Source organism: Dermacentor albipictus, chromosome 1 (genome assembly GCF_038994185.2).
Source record: "Dermacentor albipictus isolate Rhodes 1998 colony chromosome 1, USDA_Dalb.pri_finalv2, whole genome shotgun sequence".
Taxonomy (NCBI): Eukaryota; Metazoa; Arthropoda; class Arachnida; order Ixodida; family Ixodidae; genus Dermacentor; species Dermacentor albipictus.
Genome location: NC_091821.1, coordinates 396,765,887 through 396,789,108, shown reverse-complemented (window position 1 = coordinate 396,789,108; position 23,222 = coordinate 396,765,887). Strand labels below are relative to the sequence as shown.

General features: G+C 42.6%; 1 protein-coding gene across 1 annotated transcript in view; it reads right to left on the bottom strand.

Annotated features, from left to right (window-relative positions):
• Positions 1–1,669: 1,669 nt before the first annotated feature.
• The window catches only part of LOC139054673 (spatacsin), a 92,418-nt gene continuing 70,865 nt past the window's right edge, over positions 1,670–23,222 (bottom strand). Inside the window, exons 27-38 of the mRNA XM_070532080.1 lie at positions 22,979–23,221; positions 22,159–22,275; positions 21,933–22,053; positions 20,411–20,547; positions 16,734–16,944; positions 16,018–16,161; positions 12,843–13,093; positions 6,446–6,608; positions 5,522–5,607; positions 4,679–4,828; positions 3,903–4,054; positions 1,670–1,984 (exon numbers count right to left, since the gene is read on the bottom strand). Coding sequence (XP_070388181.1) covers positions 1,801–1,984; positions 3,903–4,054; positions 4,679–4,828; positions 5,522–5,607; positions 6,446–6,608; positions 12,843–13,093; positions 16,018–16,161; positions 16,734–16,944; positions 20,411–20,547; positions 21,933–22,053; positions 22,159–22,275; positions 22,979–23,221 — 1,959 coding nt within the window. The 3' untranslated portion in view covers positions 1,670–1,800. The remainder of the gene's footprint in view (positions 1,985–3,902; positions 4,055–4,678; positions 4,829–5,521; positions 5,608–6,445; positions 6,609–12,842; positions 13,094–16,017; positions 16,162–16,733; positions 16,945–20,410; positions 20,548–21,932; positions 22,054–22,158; positions 22,276–22,978; position 23,222) is intronic.

Genomic DNA, 23,222 nt, shown 5'->3' with positions numbered 1-23,222 from the left:
ATTGCAGATTCAATTCTTCTTAGGGACTTACTTCGACAAAAGTTTATCGTAATTTTTCTAGGGTGGCCGTAAAGTGAGAAAAAGTATTTTGGGTTGGTATACATGTACTCTTCATTCATGAATAACAAAAATAAAAAAGGAAATAAACTTATAAGAATTAAAAATTTTGATGCATAGTTATGTTCAAGGCTTTGAAAATGTGCACATGAGAATATGTTGCAAGACTGAAATGTTCCAGCACTTACACTAATATGTACATCCATGGCGTAATCACATGGCTATGTGTTTGTGTGCCCGTCAAAAAAGCAAAATGTGACCAACTTCCATTAATCTTCATCTTATCGCCAACCAGACGCAATTAGTTTTCGCTAGTCTCCAAAAAAATAAAGCAACAGAAATGTATGCACAGCAGGATCCTTCCTATGCACACCCCTGTGAGAGCTAAACGAGTGAGAAACAACGGTCGCCTTTAAGCGATTAGTAGCGAAATAGCCACCAGTTTTGCAAGCGCAAGAAGTCGAAACCACCCGCGCACGCATTGCGCGGGAGCGAACTAGCGCTAAAACAAACCATGCGACAAAAACTGAAAAAGGGTGGTACACGAAAAAAATTACTTGTATCCCCACATAGTGGCAGCACATGACAGAAAAGAAAAGGTTAGGAAATTGGCGCGCTTTTTAAACGTACAGACGGCGCCATAAATATACGGCAGGCATCGACCATTTTGCACTTGTTCGCGGCGCCGTATATTTACGTCATTGACCCCCCCCAAAGGGTTAAGTCCTCAGTGGAGAGAACAAATTCTATGATATTTTTTAAGACCGTAATCTGTCACGCCAGCAAGACACTGTTTGACTTTGGCTCATTTCTCTAAAGGGCCCAAATCCCTCTTCGCTTACAGGCAAGTGAGTGCTTCTCTCTCACCTTTGCTACTTTCCCCATGGGTTCTCTCTTCTTACCGTCAGCTTCTACAGAAGCATGTAGACACCGTCAGTACCAAATGTCATGTTGGTGCTCTTTTGTTGCACTACACAAAGTGAAGTCACACTTTGTGACTTCACAAAGTGATCGCGCGCAACAAGCAACCAAGACAACAAGGGCGGGCATGCAGCTGCGTGGCAAAGGCGTGCTAGCAGATGTATTGGAACTGATGGCCCTTGTACGTGAACCAATTGACAGATTTTTTAAATGCATAAGCATTTATATGCCTACCCAACGAGGAAACCAGTCCATCCATCAAGTAAGACAAGAGCGCTTTTACGGTCGGGCCCATACCAGTGAGCAAATTTACCTTCGAGCTGCCTCTCGCTTCAACGCAAACTAAGAAGCGAGAACACAGCGCACAAGAAGCTGTTGGCACTCGGACCATTGCAGCTCGCTTTCAAGATAGGGCCCATGCCTTAACATTTCGGTGTTGTGACTGCATTACTCCGTTTCACGATTCTTTCACGGTATTTCTCCCAAATTATACAGCAGCGTACAAGAATGAAACAGCAGGTGATTAGTAGCAAATGCTTAGGCATCATTTATACGTCACATGCACGATCCTTCTGGCGTGTTGATATGTGAAGAAATGATCTGAAAAGCCTGGAGAGGAGCCCGCAATTGTCTTTTGAATTACCAGACTTGTTTAGGCGCCCTTTAACATGGCTCTGTAACTTCATAAAAGTTATTTGAACAAGAACTTTATTGCACTAACAACTTTTTTTTTTCATCTAGTAAAATTCACTTCTTTACAACAGTAAAAAATGCAACAAATACTATTTTGAGAGCGCTGTAGAAAATCAGGTTGAGTAATGGCTACCGAATATCTTGTTCAAGGCAGTCTCGAAGATAAGGGTGATCTTGTAGTGTTTGCGATGCTAGTCGTGAAAATCCAAGCCTCTTTGAGAGCCGCAGCCGTGACTCCAAGCAGGGAAGACTTTCAAGGATGTGCTCAAGGGCTTCTCGACTCTTCTCGTTCCTAGATGCTTCTGCCTCGTACCTTGAAAAGAAACATTCTTCTTGTTGGTTTCATTCTTTAGACTTGAGATTACAAAACCATAGGTGGTGAAAGCAACTAGCATAGAGTGCAGCAGGAATCACTGCAGCTATGTGCCTTCAGTAGAAACTGGGAGGTGGGTTAGGGGGGTGACTTGATAATCAGTGCACCTTTTAACGCGATAGTGTTAAAAACCCCACGTTGGAAAAAATCAAATGTCAGCGTCGAACGTTGCTTGGTGAAAAATCATTCCAAACAACAACCATGCATGCCATCAAGTGGTGCAGAGGCATTACTGAAGTATTTGAATTTATCAAAGTAACATGTGTCAGAAAAATCGTAAAGTACAATCTAAACACAATCTACTGACATGACAGCGTCGGATTGTAATTTGAGTATATAATAAACAATTCTGTAATGCAGAAACGGAAACACAAACCCCTTTTCCAGCATTTCTTTTCCAGTGTGCCATTTTTACCAGAAAGCTTGCCTTCGTGCATAGCATTCGGCACCAGCGTTTCCCAGTAAACATTACGGTTACATAAGCTGCAGTTGCCGGGAAGCATGACAAGCAGTCATTTGTGTTGTTTATGACCTTTGAATGCTATAGCGTTCCACTCTTAAAGGCTAAACTTAAGCCTCCTCACAATTTTTGTGTTGTTTATGTTCATGCAGCAAAGCAGCAGTTGTGTAGTGCTGAAGGTGTGGGTTTAGCTCCCACCTTTGGCAAGTTGTCTTTCCATCCACCTTCACCTCACCTATCCTCATTTCTACATCAACTGAATTTAATAATTTTCAATTGAAATTAAGTTTTCCACATGCTTTCCCTGGCTTCACTGTCTGCTTCCTTCATATGGCTGCAACTTTTCTTAAGTGTGTGATGCGCACTTGATGCACTGCTGGTTTCTTAACATAGTTTAGTCCCCAAATCCATGTCAGAGTCACAGTCAAGTCATCACACAGGTGAGTCTAAATGCAAAAAAACATACCCTAGTCAATTTAAGCATGTTTGCATGCCAATTTACATAGATGGTATTTTGATGCATCCAAACATCCTTGACGGGTAGTGCACTGGTAAGCCATCATACAACACTGCCACACATTATGTTGAACATCCTTCCACAATGACGTGAATATTTGTCATGTGCCGTTTGTACAGTAACATTTCTTGAGCTAGCTGTACTGTACTTATTAGTACACTGATGCAACTAACAAGGGTCTCAACAAAAACTTTAAGCACTCCACTGGTGTTCTGACAGTTTCAGTAGCCACGCTTCTGCATTGCACACTGAATAACGGTCAACATTAGGTTTCAAATGACTTTATTGAGCTGCACAAATGCCAAACAAACAGGTAGAACGCCGTATGAGCTGCACAAATAAGCTGCATAAATCCTTCCTTGAATTAACAACTTCATTTCATGTACCTGTTATTGTCTAATAAAGCAGAAATCATGAGAGCAATTTGAACATATGGCAAACAAGCCCCCCTTTTCTGCAGCACTGCTATATTCTTTTCATGCACCATTGTGTGTGCATCTGGTGTTCTCTCCGTTCTTTGCATATGCATGATCCTATGACAATGTGTAGGGTAGCAAATTGGGCATACACCTGGTTGATTTCCTTGCCTTTATTTTCTTATGTTTCCAAAATACCTGAGAATTTGGTTAGTCATTTAATTACTGATACGGAGCATGGATTCTCATTTCGGCAAGTAACCAATGACGTCATACATTTGAGGCAAAGATACAATTATGGTATGTCTTGATGAACCTTACAAAGATATGAAGGAACTACAAGTGCCAAGTGCTGGTGTTGCTGTCAAAGTTGTCAATATAATCCTCATGACTTCCATTAGTAAACTGTGGTGCATAGGTATTTCATTTTGCTGTGCCTTTATAAACAATGTAGAGCGTACTTACTTGAAAACTAGCTCTTGAACGTGTTCAGGGGTCAACTCGCAGACTGAACACAGGTCCCTGAGGTAATCCCAGTCTTGTTCCAGCAACACCCTCTGAAAAATCGCTGCACTATGCCATCCTTGAAGCCCATATGCCTCTGCTATCATGTCAGCCTGTAGAAAACATGAATCAAGCAAAGATGTAAAGAACGACTTAGAAACATATTACTACATATAAAGGACACCAAATGTTGCAGAATCCAACTGCTTGTGAATTGATGCACAAGGATAAAAAAATTTCATCCATTATACATCTCACACTTCATCTATGAATTCCCAACTATACAAACAAAAGCATTAAGATGATATGCAGTTAGAACTGTTCTTTGAACATCAAGCAAATATTAAGCCATTAGCAAGAAAAAGTCACTTTAGCAGTTCATAAAAGCACTCCCTGTTGGGCTAGTTGGTAGCTGTTCATTGTAAAATGTAAAGACGCCAAATAAATGGACACGCACAAGAGAAGGGAAAGGGACAGGCACCCTGTCCCATTCTTTTGTGTGTGGGCGTTTATTTGGAATCTTTATATTTTATAATGAATTAGCAGTTAATGTCTACACTCTGTTTTGTTCAACCAAAAATCTAGCAAGGTTAGCGATAACCCAAATATATAGAATGAAATACAGATACCATATGCAGTTGGCTCATATTTATTTCAAGGAAGTGTTTTCTTAGCCATATGACATTATACCGGAAGTAAGGCACAGTATAAAAGGAAGCTGTTTAAACAAACCTCACCTCAAAAAAATTTGGATGCTGTGCCACAGTAGCAAGGGCAGCAGAAGGTGTGAGGTTGAGCAGTGGAAGCCGAGATTTGAAGTAACGCAGCTGGAGGGCAACAAATTGCGCTTGCCGGGCACATGCTTGAGCCCTCAAAAGACATTCCGCCTGTAAACATACGGTTTTCATGCAGTCAGCCACTAAATGTGGCAGCGTCAACCTGTAAGGGCACCCTTTCCTAAGCAGGTCAAAAGACCCGAGGCAACATCGCGCTATACACAGGTGCACTCGTTTTCAGACGTGTTTAGGCTATTGCACGTGTGCCTGGAGATTGCTCCAGTCCATGAAAGGGGCGGCTATTGTTTCCGGCTCTCCAGTAGCGTACATCAACGTGTTCGCTCACCGATTCCAGGGCTTTGAACATGACAGAGAGGTAGAGAAATGCAAGTGTGAATGCTAATAAATATATGCCCATCCTGCCACAGTAGACAGCATTATAAATGCCATAGGCTGGCATATTCACTTACAAGCTAGCTTCCTTGTACTTATGCCCCAGCCACGATTGTGAGAGAGTGGTAGCGAACTTTGAAGACGTGAGTGTAGGTGTACCTGAATAAAACATTTGGTGGGTGAATGTGAGCGAGTGCTGACCAATTTGGCCAAGACATGCTGGAGAATGAGAACAACGCATGTCCATATTTTCCAGAGCACTGGTGGCACAGGAGACTGGTTGCACAGCTCGACGAGCAATATGGTTTGGCACACAACAGCCCATATACTTTAGACAAGGAATTCGCACTTCTGATTTTGTCTTACTGAATAAAAGAAAGAAAAACAAATCCCATAAAGTGGCAAACGAACCTTGACATAGCTTTCAGCTGCGTCGGCCAGATCCTGCATCACAGTGTCCAAGACCTGCTGTTCCTGGGCACTCCATGTCATGGGCCCTGTTAGCGGTTCACAACACCAGTCGGGATAAAAGAACACAGCTAGTCATTTAGTATTTCAGGTACATACCACGAAGGATGCCTCTGCATGCAGACTCAACATGCTGCTTTTTATCTGCTAACTTTTACCAATTGACCGCATTATCAAACTGCATTATACTGTCACCGAATGTACACTCAGATATAAAATTGGCGACAATACCTACACAGACAAACCCAGTCATCTCAAACAGATGTCAAAATTGCTACGTACTCTGAAATCAATGGCCAAGAGTTCTGAGCCCAACCCACTAGACTAACCTATAGAACAAGGAAGCAGAAGCAGTGGGAAGTCACTGTAAACGTGCGTAATTTGCATTGGCAAGTAATGCAGAAAGACGGGCTATGAAGTTTTTCACTGTCATGCAAAAACTCGGCAGTTGTCCCACTGTGGTGCCAGAACAAATGCCATAAATGTTGGCTTGACCAATAACATGGTGAATATACTACACAAGAGCTACAGTTAATGCAGCACTAGGAACGTAATATCACATGCCTGCTGTTCTGCACACCTTTATGCAGGCTGCACACAATTTCTCTAATTTGCTGGTTTTATTGGATATTTAAAACGACAGATAATGTTGTGCTACTAAAAGTACATAGTTCATACAAATGTCACAACTTGTATCGACAGCACTATGGCCGGTGTGTCATTCTGCAAAGTAAGGAGTGACAAAGAAAAGGGGGCAAGTGCTACTTGTCTCCTACTTTGAGTCATATTACCCACAGAGAACAAGAAAATAAAATGCTGGAGATGATAGCTAACATAAATAGGGAACTAAGATGCTTGGAACTTTACCGTCACTAGAGAGCCTGTTCATCTTCTTGAGAGCTGCAGATTCAAGATGCTCAGCGATTTCACGATGCATGTTGAAATTCAAAGTCAGCATAGAGTACAGGTCAGTGTCCGTGCAACCCCGATGCTTGAGGTAATCCAACAAAGCCACCCTTAGATATGGTACCTGATAATAAAAAAAAGGAAAAGAATGAAAGATTAAGGTGAGTCGGTACATGACTTATTATTGCAATAGCAGTTATAGGGACACTCCAGGCAAATTTCTGCATCGCCGAGAGATTCCTTATAAAGCGTAATATGAAGGAGCTGCTACAGTAAAAGCTCATTAATTCAAACTACAAAAGTCAGAAAAAAAATCGCTCAGTTAAGGCGCATATAATACCGACGAGGCATGAGGACATGCTCACAGACACTAGGTCACGTAGGCGTGAACAACGTCTATACATGTAATTCTAAGCATTGGCACAGCCAGCATAACCAAATGCGGCCAACGCAGTCCGACATACCCGATGTCGAGATGGTTCTTGCTCCATCAGCGTGTTCGTCGTGCCGACTGGCGCGGACAAAAAAAAAAGATGTTGCAGTTTCGCCAGAAAAGGGAAGCATGGACTGTGATAGTAAATTAGTAGATAGCTATATAAAGTAAGGATAGTACTTTTATCAGCTTTATAAACTGGTAAACATGAACACATCTCACTCGATGACTGCGGAAACTTGCTGAAAGACACTGGAGTGAAGAATCGTGGCAGTAGCAGCGAGCGAATTGACCTTCATACAGCTCTCGCTTAACATGAACGAAACGTAGAAAGCACACCGCATGTAAAGCTACCAGCACTACATGCACTCTGAAAACATCACAGATCGCTTTGAAGATAAGGTCCACTCAGGTGTGCACTTTGACCACGTCGCAGATTGCTTTCAAGATATGGCACCCGCATGGCCGTGCCGTTAGCAGCAGGCGCTGGAGAAAGACATCGCCCCTCCCTCCATTTCACCCCCATGCCTTGCGCATGCGACAGGAGAGGGTGTGCGTCCGCCCCACCTTCCTCGCTCGAGCATGCGAGATTGAGCCGCGTTCGCCGGCTCACCCTTGCACGCTTTCTCTTGCACATACAGCATTCCGCGCACAGCAATGATTTTAACACCCTTGAGCTATATACGGAACCTCCTGGGAGAGAAGCGACCTGCAACAGAGGCATGGCCAGGTGCAAACGCGTCTCTCTCCAGTCAAGCCTAAACAAAGGGCTGCAGATGGAAAAAGCAACGCTGCGCAGCCCGTGAGGTGACACCATCGTCGCCCACGTGCTCCCGCACACTAGCACACTCCCCATCCACAATGGCGCAGAGTTCGAATTATCGGTGGAGGTGTGGATTTCAGTGTGAATTAGCCGGATGTATTACACACTGCTTTGAGTACAGTGCTGGACAGACCGCAGCGGCTACTTCGAATTATCCAAAATTTCAAATTAACGAGTAGTAAATTAGCAAGCTTTTACTGTATATGCTAGGAGCGAGGGGGGGGGGGGGGTCAGGGTCACGCGTCTCTGCTTCTACTATGGCTGTTGCCATGCATTACAGGGCAGTGTGCAGCTGTGCACGTCTTTTCTGGAAGAGGTCATCTGCGCTGGGTGCGAAGGCTAACCAACCCAAGATAGTTGATGGCTTCGTGTGTGCTGTATTCTTGCGTGCCTTATTCACAGTGAAGCAAGAGGCAGCAAGATGGGGAATTTGCTTGTTGCTGCTGCTGTTCTTAATCACGCCAGCATTCTGACGAGTGTCTGCGGTCATCAAGTGAAATGTGTTCAAGTTTGCCTGTGCGTGCATGACACTGTGCTTGTTTTTAGTTGGGAAGCAAACGTTTACAGCACTTTATACAGTTAATAAAACTACTAACCTTAATGTATATAGCTGTCTAATAATTTGCTATGCTTTGCCTTTTGAGCACAACAGCAATTTCTTCAAAGATTTAAGTCTGTTACCTTCAGCCCTGCTTGACAAGCCATTAAAGAATAGCAAAACTGGAAAGAAACACGTCAGGATGATTAGCCCATAAAAAGATGAAACAGAAGCGAAACTTAACACAGCCAGAAATGTGAAAGACTTGCACAAGGAAAGAAGCAGCACCTACAAAGAGTACAATATTTACAGTTAAACCTTGATATAATTAAGTATTTAACTTTTCATAACATCTTGCCCATAGAACATGTATTTAAAACCTCAATATAACGAAGTGTGTTTGTATGTGATTTCAATATAACGAAATTTCACTGCTGTTGCAAAGGAATGCCGAGACAATAAATGGAAACTTCCACGGACGCAGATGGTCAAATGATTGAATTACTAGATGCTGCTTGCAAAACGCACCTCTTAAATCGCTCACGGTGCAACAAGAGCGACTGCAGAAGTGGAGCTGCATCATGTTCCATATAAAGTACAAGTGCAATAAGTTCCTATCGCGCCCCGCACACTGCGTACTTTAGGTGTGAGTGTAAGTGTGCAAGGGTGAGACAAGAGAGGTGGCGGCTTCACGAGTGCCGCCTTTCCACGCGAGCAAAGGCAAAGAAGGGGAGGGGAGCGAGTTAGTGGTAACGCGATCAAGTGCGCGCTTGTTGGTGCGTGTCTCGGCTGTGGCTGCACATGGCTGTAAGCGCAGCTGAGAACATGCACAGCCGTGCACCCTGCTTTAAAGGTAATCTGGGTGAAGGAAATAGGTCACGTGGACCTCCGGTCAACTCTGCCAATTTCGGCGGAACAAATATTTTTGCTCCACAGAGCGATCCAGAATTGGTGGCTGATCCTAATCTGCCACTGGAACACACAGCTCACACTCTTACTCTGCCATTGGAATTCAGCCATTGAAACTCACGCTATCATTCTGCCAGAGCAGAAAAACTTGATCTGGATCTACCATTCGAATTCAACATAAAGTATTTTCAGATATACCGCCATAGGACCTGATGCATATCTTATGGAGCACATCGTGTCACACGTTCCATACGGATGGACAGATTTCCCAGGCAAGTAGCTCTCGAATGCTTACACTTCAAAACAGTGTTGCTACTGCTCACACTTCAGTGCACAAAGTTATCAGTAACCGCAATATCAAGTAGTTTTTGTGGTGGCGATGCGAAGTTCCGCATTTTGTATAAAGAGATACATGTTGGTAGTGCCAACAGTTATAAAAACAGCGTCCTCCTTTCCACTTTGTTTCCAACAGCAGCCACCACGTATCACTCATAACATGGTTTGAGGCTATCTGACACGTGCTCCTGTGTTCGCGCTCATATTGCTCACAATAGTACTTGGCATGAAACAGTATCATTCGCTGCCGACTCCCAAATTTATCAAAATAAATTTTTCTCATTCAAATTAGCTTCTTTTGAATTCCCAATAACTTGGAAACTTCTGCAGCCCCTCTCGATGTAAGAAAAATCAATTGGCGAATGTACTTACTTGCATAAAAGGTTGAATTTCAATACAACGAAATTTCAATATAACAAAACAAATTGCCAATTTTACCGACTCCGTTGTTTCGAGGTTTAACTGTATGTGTGCACTTGCAAAACACTTCGTTCCACAATCAAAGGCAGCTTATTGCATGCCCTGCAAATTTGTCACATATTTTGCTTAAATACTGTCACGGGGATAAAACTATTGCCTTCCACTGGAAGCATGTTGCCAGGCTGGGTGAGACGTTCGCTGCGGAGCTCTGTGGCGAAGACACGTACCCAGCACTTCCACCAAAATGTCACGGGGATGAAACTATTTACACGATGTATTTACAGGGCATATATATAAAGAGCAGCTGAGAATCCCAAGAGGATGTTGCCACTTCGTCGTCTTCACCATCAACGACATTGTCCTCTCTTCCCACCGTAACAATATTATAGATGGCAAATAACGGGAAATGAGCTTAAATTTAAGCAGCTCGTGTACTGTGACAAGAATGTGCTCATGACTGTCAATTATGAATTACATGTCCTGCTTTTCGAGAGACTAGAAGCTTTGATCACATAGAAGTCACCAAAGCGTTTTGCATCACAACGACAATATTGTGTCTCACTGCCTAGTCCACTACCAAGCTTTACTAGGGAACATAAGAACGAGACAGATAGAAAAAAATATAACGTTCTTAGATATAAGATGTATATGTAGGAAGCTATGGAAGTGTTTTGTCTATGCGATGTGATCATTAGACTCCTCCATGGAGCTCAACTTCAAACATTAAATATGGCGCTTGCATTAGAATTTATTTGCCGACAGCAGAATCATAACAGAATTCCTGGCAGGCAGAAGCAGCAGCTCTGTTGTGTCTCACAATGCCACCTGCCACCAGGAACCTCGTGGCACAGATGTCGACGTCCTGCCAAATATAGAACTGCATGCACCCTGCAAGGTTTGCCTAACCAACACTCCAACGTGAAAGAGCGCAAGCACCTTATTTTTACTTATACGATTCAACCATGATTATACAAAGATGAGACTTCTTGAAGACCCAGAAAATTATGATAATTAAGAGTTATAGTGTAGGCCATAGCTGTGGGCTTAAAATATATTTTAATAAGGCATGATTTCCAATCCACTGCTGCAGTCCATGTTCACTGCTGAGCTATCCAGAATATGGAGAGGCACGCCATTACTGTTGGACATTGGTATCAAAAATGGTGGGAACAAGCACTCTGACCACTCTAAACTGTCATAACTTCTCCCCTGCATTGTGCGCTGATTTTTTTGCAGATATGCACCTCCTCCTGCATGTATTCTCATTACTGTATCCTCATTACGCCACCGCAAGACTGGCTTTTCTGCACAGCTCATTTGTTTGATGGTTGAGCTTGCCACACATATCACAGAATAAAAAGGAGGGAAAAGGAGACATATTTCACATTATATTCAAAGCAAAGAGCAAAGCTGGGCAGTTGAGCAAGTTCTGGAGTCAGTAATTTAAGAAAAGATGTGGCTTCATATTTGTACGAACACTCTATAAATATAATATTGTACAAGTTCAATTGTAGGCAGGTGAATGTTGTGTGCAGAAGCCACAGGCATGCAAAAAAACATGTGCACGCCTCTTATAGACGCTGGTACCCAAGCGGCTGATGCTGGTAACGCAGAGCAGAACAATAAAATAGCTGCACAGGTCCCTGGCCAGTGCATACACACAATTGTCCATATACTGCAGTTTCTGCGAGATAGTTGCAAGTGCAAACAAGACTAATGGAAGAAAGGGTGGGGCAGGACAGTGCTGGTGTCCTTCGAGATTCCACTTCCCTAAAATTACATTTCCCTGTGGAAAGTGTTACATTGGAGAAACAGGCAGGTGCCTGAATGACTGACTCAGGGAGCAACAAAATGCTGTAAATGCTCTAGCAGGCGCTGGCCACTTGGCCGACCACTGCTGAAAATGTACTTGTAAATGCTCCCCGTGTTTTCATAACATGCAACTGCTCAGACGATTCACCAGGCAGTTAGATATGGAAATATTTGAGGTGTTTTGCATTTCAAAAGCTGCTGATGAATGCGTAAGCGCTCCATCACTGGCACTCACTTGTAAAGAAGTGTTGTACCTTGAGAAGAATGCGTTTAATGCTTTGTAATGGCCTGTTGTGGGTACTTATTGGCTCCGTTGCACATTTTGTTGTCTCCTACGTGGCACATTCATTTATGCGTCTGTCTGCACATTTATTTGAGCATATGGTGGCCCCTTTGCATGTTTTTCTGAACTAGCACTCTGTCCTATCCCACCCTTTTTTTCATTAGTCCTGTTCACGCTAGTAACTATGTCATAGAAACTGCATCAACTAGCCCAACATATTACGTTAATTAGTCCATATATTGCAATTTCATGCATGTAACCTGCACTTGATTGACCTGCAAAGTGACCTGCACTCTGATTTACAACTTAAAAAAAAAATTATAATGAAATGGGAAGGTGGGTTTGGGGGGGGGGGGGGGGTTGCAGAACCATCTTCAACAAATTTTGAATAATTTAATAAAGCTACCTGGCACTAGTGGCTGCACCAAACAGAGCTTCCAGAAACAATTTTCTTTCCTATGCTCAAGCATAACCCTAATCAGTCACTGCTGTTCTCTGTTGAAGCTCGATGGGACTTCACGGCATTGTGGAGAGCAATTATATTCACAAATCTCGCTTTAAAATATGACTTGATGGCAACACCAATTCTGTATTTATCTATGGCTCCCACAGCAGTGGTAAACCCACTGCCGTGAAGCCGTACCTGAAGAGTTTGCATTTACCCACACTTGTACTTCGAACTCAAATTTCTTATAATCAGGATGCAGCTTGTAAGTGCGAAAATACAGTAATCGTTGACTGCATTCACAGTACCGCACACAATTTCGTTCTGTTCATCATGCACAGGGACTAACTGAGACTAACCTTCTCCATGCCTTTCTGGAAGAGCAGCTCAAAGTGGTGGTGCTGCTGCAGCAAATCGAAGACGTAGGTCATCTCGCTGTACCGCGCCATGCCAGTCAGTAGAGACACAAGCAGGCCAAAGTGTTTACCAGCCACGAGGTATGGCGTGAGTCGGTGGCAGCGGTGCAGCACGCGCGAGATGCCCTCCATGCTGCATGCCTCCAGGAAGCAGCTGTGTGACCGCACACACAGCTCTACCTCCAGTGACAGTGCTGCGCACCACAAAACAGAGTGCCGCTCATTCATCAAGTCAACCAACCTTACATAGTGGTGCAATGTTCAGCGACTCAAGTTTCTTGCTTAAAAAAAGAGGATGAATTAACATTGGGTCCTACTGTTTCCTAACTAAAACAGTTGGAAACGCGAATTGTGAGGGATCATCACATACAGTCAGCACGTGCAGTCCCTTACCTCAGACAGAACAAGAACTGACATTTTTAGGCAGTCTTTATTTCCACAAACAATAACAGAATGAAGCAAACTGCCCCTTGAGCAGTTATTGAGCAATAAGGCTACTGAATATTACTATTTCTGAAATGTTACTGCATCACGTATGTTATATGTTATCTAAATTTGTCTCTTACTGCTTACGTGATATGTTATGCTTTATCTTTTCCCCCTTTTGCATGGATCAATGACACCTCCAATATTATTTAAATAGGGTTCAGCATTTCTGGCTTTTATTCTCTTATAACTCAGCGTACTGTTACAATCGGCCAGTGGGGGTAGTGACCGTCTAGCTTCTCCTGCATCACTGCAACAAATCGCTTCGTGAAGCCAACAATGCATCCCCGTCGGACACACCTGCGGCAACAGCAAGGCAAGACATGTTTGGTGGATCGAGTGTTTGTTGGTTCACTGTTGCCATCACAGACCAATGGGAGCAAGAAACTCCTAGAAAAGGGTCTTCTATGGTGTTTCCTCACAGACTTTGGTAACTGCCACGGTCGTTTGACAGACGCTCCAGCTAACTGTTAGGTCATCCCAGGAACCAAGATGTGCCAGCTTGAGTCAAGCGTGACAATCCCTGTCTATGAAGCTCCCCTCCTTCCTGTGTGTTCAGTGAACAAAGGTACGGCAGTGAGTGTGTGAACCCTCACCCTTAACGTGGGTCCTTCAATGACTTTGGACGCTCAGACTGGATGAAGGTGGGGCAGCAGATTTCCCTGGCCTACGGATTTAGAGAGGGCAGAGGGGGGTTTAAGGGAACTTTTTTTGGCTCCTCAGGGTGCTTTGATTCTGTCATGCTAGACTGACGAGACGTAACATTCTCCACTCTTCATGTAGGTATTATAAATAAGCCCAGTAGTCCTCATTCTCAGTGAGAACACATTCCTCTCTTCAACAACGTCCCTGGCGTGGACGAGTCAGACGTCACGAGCCAGCTACCCCTTTTGAAATGCCTGACCCCAACTCTTACAGTACATTTTTAGGTTTTCAGTTCCATCTAACATATTTTTTTTCGCCAATAATATTTTTTCACGTGAACTTTCACTGGTGTTTTTATGTATGTTCTATTTAGCATCGATGTTAGCAGTTAGGGTTGGTGAATATCTGGCTAAGTTTTTTTGGTGCTGGAATGTGCTGTGTAACTGTATATACTGCATCTTCAACACTGTAGTTTTATCAAATACACAGAATAACAAAGCCTTGAAGAAGCAGTCTAGCAAGAAGATGGCGGGTGATACAGTGGTGTGACTATGTAGGAATTAAAAAAGTGTGTTTGCTATTCAAACACAAATAGAATAAGGCTTAATTCATAACATTAGGCCAGTACAGAGCACCAGTGTACAATTACAAAAAAAAAATGAGAGACTATGTAGATATAACCCCACATTATCATCAGTGAACTTCCCCAGTTCATCCCTCACAGTGGCTGCAACATGCAAGGAAAACTGCAAGTATCCTGGCCAGCCCCAGCATACCTAGCTCCTTGTTTTGATCACAGCGGCACGCAAAATGGATGCACATAAGAAAAATGTGAAGACTACTAGGGTGACAGGCCGACGCGTTACCTTGACCTTGCCATGCTCTTCGTATCGGAGGACATGTAGGCTTGTAGCTGCACGCTGATTGTTGTCTACACTGTCTAGCAAATTTGCTTTCGCTGACCCTTTCTGGTTAGAACCAATTACTGAGAAAAAGCTTAACCCTATATCAAATACACAGATGAACAAACAAATTATTTAAACAAATTAATTCAACAACTTAATCATGTTTTAAAAGCACTCTACAATTGAGTGGACCTTTTGTTGAGCTGCATACTGAGGCCCCCTGAAGGGATTTTGTTGCACCATACCCCGACATTAGAAAGCCTGAAGCTCCTGCTCACGGTTTAATGCTGCAGAATACAAGGCATGCTATGAGAGCCCTGTAAAGGTATTCAGCAGCATATCTTGTCACTTGCACAGTAGCTTCTAAACATCTGGCAATGACAGTGTACAAAATGTAAAAGGTAGAACATTCTGTCCAGAGTGGTACACTACTTCCAACACTATCAGCATTTTTTCTGCAGAGATGACTTGCTTGCAGAGAAAATAACAATTAGAGGCCACTTTTATTTTCACAGTTTATCTAGTGGACAAGAGGCGATAACAATGTCATTTTCTGTTGTATCATGTTTTTGCGGCCTTTTAGAAGATTTGTGCCAAACCACTCTGGACATCTAGCCAATTGGAGTCAAGTCATATTGAATGAGAATAGCTCATCCAACCACACTAGCTTGTCACGTGACCATTTTCTACAAGACAGACTCATCCTGTCTTGTGAAGAAGTTTATTAAGTTCATAAGCAATTTAGGAATTATAGAAAAATTCTATAAGCAGACTTTCCCACTTACTTAACTTGCCCTAACCAATATGGCCACATTCCCATTTGGAGCATTGTTAAAGCTGATACAAGTGTTTTTTTTTTTTTTTCAGCTTCAAGAGTGGAGGGAATGGAGGGCAGCAGCAATGTTGTCAGCAGCCTGCATGTTGACAGCTCAATTATGATTCTAGCCCAATGTGTGCCATCCTGGTTGTCCAACAAGGTGCATGGAGAAACACACTTGCAGGTTTTGCATGTAACAACCTCCTACATGACTTGCACAGATCTGAAACTAAGTGTCTCAAGGAGAACATATGAGATGTTGCACCTTTGAAGCTGTGTCGAACAGCATCAAGATTTGCTGCCCGAGCCTTGAGCAGGCAGTTTCCCAGCAGACATGGGTCACTGCACAAGCCTACTGCAAGGTCCCAGGAATCTAGTATTGTTTTTTTCTTGTTATCGTGGTCATGTCCTGAAAAAAAAAAAAACATGAAACGAGAGAAAAAAAAATTTTCAGTGCTAGAAACAGGCAGTCTTGTGTACTAAAGAATATAACATACTACTCTCAAAAATTTGTAGAAAAGAAACACCTGCTTAATTACAGCATCACACTTACTTTACTGTTTCAAATCCCACCTAAATTCACATAGCTGGCTGCATTCTCCATGCAGCACTCTGACAGCCCAACGTAACGGTGTCCACATGAAAACATCGTGCAATGTACAATCACTACAGCATAAGGCAGAAATGTTGTTTGAGGTTTTGTATGGTGTCCTGAATTTTTCGGTTTTACTTTCCAGGGAGCTGTATCTATTTAATTACTTCGTTCTGCCACTGTCTATACAAACATTTGCGAATCTCTAATAAACCGTTCAGCTACTAGTCAGCCCTTGCGTGTTCAGCTTCAGTCTTTATGCAGAGCTGATTCTTCTCAAGCAAACGCAAAAGTGGTAATTACGACATGTGATGTTTTTGTGGCACAAGGGCAAAATGTGGTAAAGAAGATGGCAAGCTCATGACAAGGTAAAAACAAAGGTACTGTACCAGCGGCTGCTCGGATGGCTGTCATAGCAAGGCGAAACAGAAACTTGGCCACATCCTCATCGGGAATCTTGAAAAACACTATCACCTTCTTTGCAAGGGCAAAGTCGCTACGAGAAAGTGCCCGTTCTGTGCCCTCACTGCTCAGCAGCCGTCCCAGGTGGCTGACAGGGTCAGTCTCCAGTGCCAGCTCCTCATATGCACACTGCAGATGCTGCACAGGCAGTATGACATAGGTTATCTACTGGCATTCGTACAAAATCTCTCAATCGTGAACACTTGGACAATCATTAGACCGTACTTATGAGCTTACTATAATGAGCAATAATAAACTTTTGTCCATAACCCCTTCAGGCACTTTGTACACAATTACACACACCAAGACAGTGCATAAAAAGTAAAAGTACCGATGAAAATAACCGTGTTTAAAACATGTCACATACACCTTGAGACACTTATCATTTGACTTTTACTGCAAGTGTGAATAATATGTGCAAAGTGTTCCAGTGAAAGGAGTTGGAAGGTAGATGTATCTGTGTTTGCTCTCAGTGCCAGTATGTCTACATGTAGTGAACTGACTTCTTTCATTGTTTCTGAGAGCGCTTTACATCAGGCATATATTGAAATAGATGGATGGGTGCTTTCAAATACGCCAGACAGAATATATAGTTAAGTTTCTTGTGTCTGATGCTCCTGTAGAGAGTTCATGCATGAAATTCGCATTTTGTAAACTTGACAAAACTCGCTGATTAAATCAAAATTCTTAATCTGTTCTGCTGCAATACACCTTTAATGATTCTGCAGATGCAATAAATTCTGTCCATCAACAAAATTTTCAATGAACAGAATAATTGGGCAGCTGAAAGGGATAAGATAGCACTACTTGATGTCGCACAGCATACATGTTATTCCTGCGAGGACACTAGACATCGAGGTAGAAGGTATTCCAGCTCCTACTGAATTACTTAAGTGATGTGGATTTAGATTGTGACAGGTAACATTTAGCAGACTCAGTTCGAGGCCCTGAGCCGTGGGGGTAAGTGGGCTGGCACAGCATTGTGTGCTGAATGACTCACAACCCACAACTTCCATTCTACTTCACATTGAAGTGCATGTTACCTTGTTCGTCCTTCTTCTGCTGTGCTTTCTATGAGAACACAATGAATGATATGCCTATACATTTTAGGTTTCTTAAACTCTACTGAACGGTGCTGCTGGGGCAGAGAAATTGCTGGCAATTCAAGCTAGGCTAGATCTGCATGCAGCCAAGAACATCCTTTTCCTCATGTTGTGCAGGTATTTATTTGTTTTATTTATGTATCGCATGACAAATCTCACGACAATTAATCTAATTAATCATGACTAATCTCATGACAAATTACAGCAGAGAACGCAAACACAGCATGCAACTATAGTTGGCTAAGACACAGCAATAAAACATAAATATGCAATCATAACAGATTACACATAGTTTGAAACAATTATTCTAGTAATAATAAGTACAATAACAAAAACACCACTCATAAATACAAGAATAAGCATAACTTTAAATAACAAGAGGCATATATCATAAACACCATAAAAATATGTCATCACATACTCAACGCAATATACCTCCCTAAGGTTAAACACAACATGTTTCGCTGAGCGAATGCAAGGAAGACAGCAAGGTGCTAACTGGGAAACATGAAAGAGGGTGTGAAGCATGGGAGAAAAGAAAGACAGCAATTGAAGCAGCAAGCATGCGGTGGAGGAGGGCTACACATAGGGCATTGGAGAGAAAACAAAAAACATGGCAAAGTGCTACTGGCAGAGCACTTTGCAGTTGCCCTCTGCAACACTATTTGCCGAAGCTGCACACTCTATATGCCTGAAAATGCTCCTTTAAAATACATGATAAGCCCATTATTTCATTAAAAATGGATACAGTTAAACCTCAATTTAACAAAGTCAATGGGGCCGGAGAATTTGAGAAATCGAGAACTGCAAACCGAGAGCCTCACTGCGTCGAAAATACTTAAAACACTCATGCAAATAACATAATTATTCAAAAGCAAAAAAAAATCACATTTCAGATATTTGCTGTTTGCCAGCACTCCTGATGAAGCAGCACCACAAACAATACTGTCTTTTGCTTTCAAAATTGTGGACAGCATGCTCTGAGGAATGCCATGCTCTGTGGCCACACCAAGTTTCTTGCATAAACCTGTGACGGCATGGATAATTTCCAATTTCTGTTCAAGGGTAAGTACTCCCTTCACGGCCGGTTTCATTCCTTAGTGCCATGTGAAAAACAGAAATCACAAACTAAGGGTGTATGAGCCAAGGTTGCACAATGCACATTTCAACTCTGTTGTGACACGGTGGCTAGTGCCATCTGCTATAGCCAACACTGAGCTTGCTATGCTGAGAACTTGCAATATGCAGTTTCCTTAGAGGGACAGTAAAGGCAAATACTAAGTCGACATCGACCATTTGAGTACCATTCCAGAAAACTTGCAACACTTGTTTCCTGCCAAGAAAAGACTTGGTTTACGAGAAAATTGCATCTGAAAGGTCCGAATACCTTTTTTCAAAATTCAAGTCTCCCGCCACTGAACCGGAGGAGTGGTAACGTTGCATACGCCGTCACCCCCTTTTGCTGCCGTCGGTGAGTAAAACGGCGCCCGACAGACGGTGGTACTAAGCCAACACAGAGTGGCGGGTTTGCCACTACAGCTGCCGTTTGGTCAAGTGGCGTAGACCTTTAAGGTATCTCGTGACATCACATGGACGTTGAATTCTCTGCTACTGGCAGTTTGTGCGAGTTTCGTGAGCCAGCACAACCAGCGTGATGACTGCTGAAAAGCGAACGCATGGGCGGTGCAGAGTCGAGAGCAAACGAAACCATTCGATCGTCCGCTTCGTTGTCAAGGATAATTTTAATGAGCTCTTTTGTCTAAAAATGAAATAGAACTGGACAAATAGCATTTTATTTTGTCTTTTAATACAATACAAGGATGTTTTCTGCAAGGAGTGGTTGAGTTCTAGTGACAGAATTTAAATGAGGAGTGCTTTCGTCCTCGGGCATGTACTTGAATTTCCCGGGGGAGTCTCTAATCATGTCCTGCATATATCTCAATTTCTCAATTATTAAGGCTCTGTTCGCCTTAGAGATTCTCGAGCCCTAGACTACCACTTTAGCTTGACTTAATATTTGCCTTTAGTGTCCCTTTAAGGAAAGCAGTCTGACTCGAAACCAGTGTGGCAATGCGTTTAGCAATACCCGAAAAAATTTAAGCCGTTATGAACACAACAAGTTTCCTGTGGGTTGTTTCTTTATGGATATCTCCCTAAAAACTTTGTTAAATCAAGTGAGCTGTGGAGTTAAATTCATTGCTTTGAGGTTTTCAATACATTAGGCTCTCCATAAGTTTTTGTCGGGTAACCAAAAGCATTTTGTCAAATAAGAAATTTTGTAAAATTGGATTTCGTTAAATCAAGGTTTGACTGTATAAACATGCACACACAAGGCAGATGAGCTTGGGTGCTGCACTGACTAATACCCCACTACTGCAAAGAATTCCCACTCCGTGGTGACACTGCAATGGACATGACAGTAACTGGACTTTCTTGCTCCAATCACAGCACAGGAAAAAAGTGTTAAAAGGCACAACAAATTCCAAATGAACAATTCTCACCAGGGACATGTTAAACATGACCAGGACACGCTGACAGAGCTCCTGGGAATGAGAGGCTGATGTGGCAAGTTGCTCCAATAGCTTCAAGATTCCTTCATCTCTGGATTTTTTGCTGCTGCTAGTACTTTGCCAAGCCGCTAAAGCACAGAGCACAAAATAGTACATACATTATACATTCTTTTTCCATTGCCCTTTACGGCATAAGCATGCACTAACCTTATTTATGCATAGCAAGTGCTTGCTCTGAGAGATGAAAAACAATGTGCTTGGCAGATTAATATGCATCAGGATGTATGCAGGACTGTCTGCAGAACACTTTTTGTTCAATAATACACACACTTAAAATTTTTCTTTCGACAATTGGATCAATTTCATTAGTAAGCCCGCTGATAATTCTGTTCACTGGCAGACATTATGTTAATAATTCCAGCTAATGGAAGTGCACCCTAAGTCTTTATCCACAGTATTCTGGGCATATTTTCAAAATCATGTAGAGTTGAAAGTGATCACAATTCAAGGATAATTCATGTTGGCAATTTCGTCGACAACTGTGGGCATCAGAATAACAAACACTAATCTTGCAATTCTATGCACTTAACTTAGTTTGCATGCACAGCAGTGTATGCAGGTGAGGGATAAATGGCTTTGGAATGGTTCAGACATTGTGACAATTGATGATGAGGAGGTGTAATGACAGAGCATTCAAGAGGTGAGTGGTAAAACTTGTTAAAGAGACACAGCCTTGATTTCTTTCTGCGCACATCAAGATTAGGAAGATTAGAGCTGGCTTTAAGACATTAAACACTACAATAAACAGAATAATTTTAATGTATGAACCTAGATAGCTGCACCATTTTTTATTGTAACTGCACCACTTATAAGCATTGTAATAAACAAATGATAAATAAATTTTAAAAAATATCTCAGGGACTTTTAAAACTTTATTCTCTTCAATTTGAAACATGGAAATTTAACTGACTGTGATGACGGCACATCAGCAAATTGATCATGCCAAGAGGATCACAAGGCAAGTGTGTGAACAAGGGAGGAGAGCTACAAGAGAGGATTACGTGACATCAGTCCAGAGCTGTTACTGAGGGAGTCAACCAAATACGGTGTCAGGATGTACGTACTTACAAAAGTGCAAGAAGAGATGAAGGAGCAGGTTGCATTCTCACATTTTGCAATAGTGATGAAATCAAAATGTCACTTGCTCATACCCCACCCTTTTGCTTTTATGAAATGTATAGAAATTTAGCTAAAGAAATTCACTCGTTGGCCTTTCAATACACAAAGCCACAGTTCAGCTAAGATGGATGCTGTAAAATGACTCCAGATTTTCTGACTATCCAGGATTCTTTTCAGCATACCCCGAAATCTCAGCACACCGGTACTTTCACATTTTATGGCTAACAAAACACGGCTGCTACGGTCGGTAATAAATCCAGCAGTTTCATGTACATTGGCAGAATTACAATGCGGCTGAGCTGTCACATAGTAATAATGACGTTGAAATACTCACGAGAAAACACAACCATCGATGTCTTTCTCATGGGCATGGACAGTGCTTTTCCAACCAAGCTCATGATTTGTTGGTCCACACCATCAGCAGTCAGCATTTGCTGTGCTAGGCGTACGCATGTCTGCAAAAGAAAGTGGCAAAGACAGAAAGCAAGTCTCATGGCACAGTTAGATTTAATGAAAACATCGCATCAAAGAATCAGATGCTGCATTTATTATAAGCTTACTAATAAGATGTCTAGATCCGGTGTAGAGCTTCCAAAGAGAGATGACAGCTGGCAGGCCTTGCAAAACTGGCCTTGGGAAAGAAGGTCATCGATAAGAATCTTCAATGACTTAATCTCCTGAAAAAATATAACATAAAAAAGATCAAGAGGTGACCTATAATACTAAGAGACAGCGCATGAAGACATTAAATCAAGCTAAACTTGTAGATTACGCTCCTAACAAGATCTACTAGGTCACGCCTACCAAGCTATCCTAGAAGGTAATATGAAAGTAAAATAAAAGTGGCGATGACAGCTGCTAATTTATATGGTGCCACAGATTATGCACAAACCTTCCAAGACTATTTGCCATATCTGCTCGGCACCTCTGGTCAGCACCCTTCCTTTCTTTTTTTGAGACAGATTTACTACCTGATCAGATGAGATGTCAAACCATCAGTTTCAGTTGTCTTCTCAAGCATAACATTATTTGGGCAAGTTGGTTCATAGTTAAGTGGGGAGAGCGCAGCACAAAAAGACATGGGCAAAGAAGACACGGTATACTGGACAAGCACTGTGTTACCTCCACAAGCCCTTTGGCTGTGGCTGCTATGGGTGTGTTGCATTATACATGTATTAACCAGCCCTAAAAAAAAAAAATCCATTTTGAAAAGGTTAGCCTGCATGCTACGTTCATGGATGCATCAGATTTATCTCTGCATTATATTTGTGCAACTACAGTGCCATTAATTGTGACCATCCACGCAGCCTCAGTAACGAAGCGTCTTTCAATTCATAAATGCCACTTGAGATACTGTAAAAAGGATCCGTAAGTGCCCACCTGTGGGTCAGTCAAAGTTTCACAGGCACCGGGGCTTGGTGGTGAGGGCATCACCAGAGGCCCTCCGCACCCAGCATCTTCTGGCTGTGACCTGCCTCCGCTGCGGATGCACCAGAGCCACACTCTGGCCTCCCAATGCTCAGCCTGTGGCGAGGGCCACGCAGGACTTGCCTGAAGCCAGCGCAGTGCAAGTCGCCCCACGTGGTACCGCTCTGTGTCTGTGGCCAACAGTTCTGTTTTACTC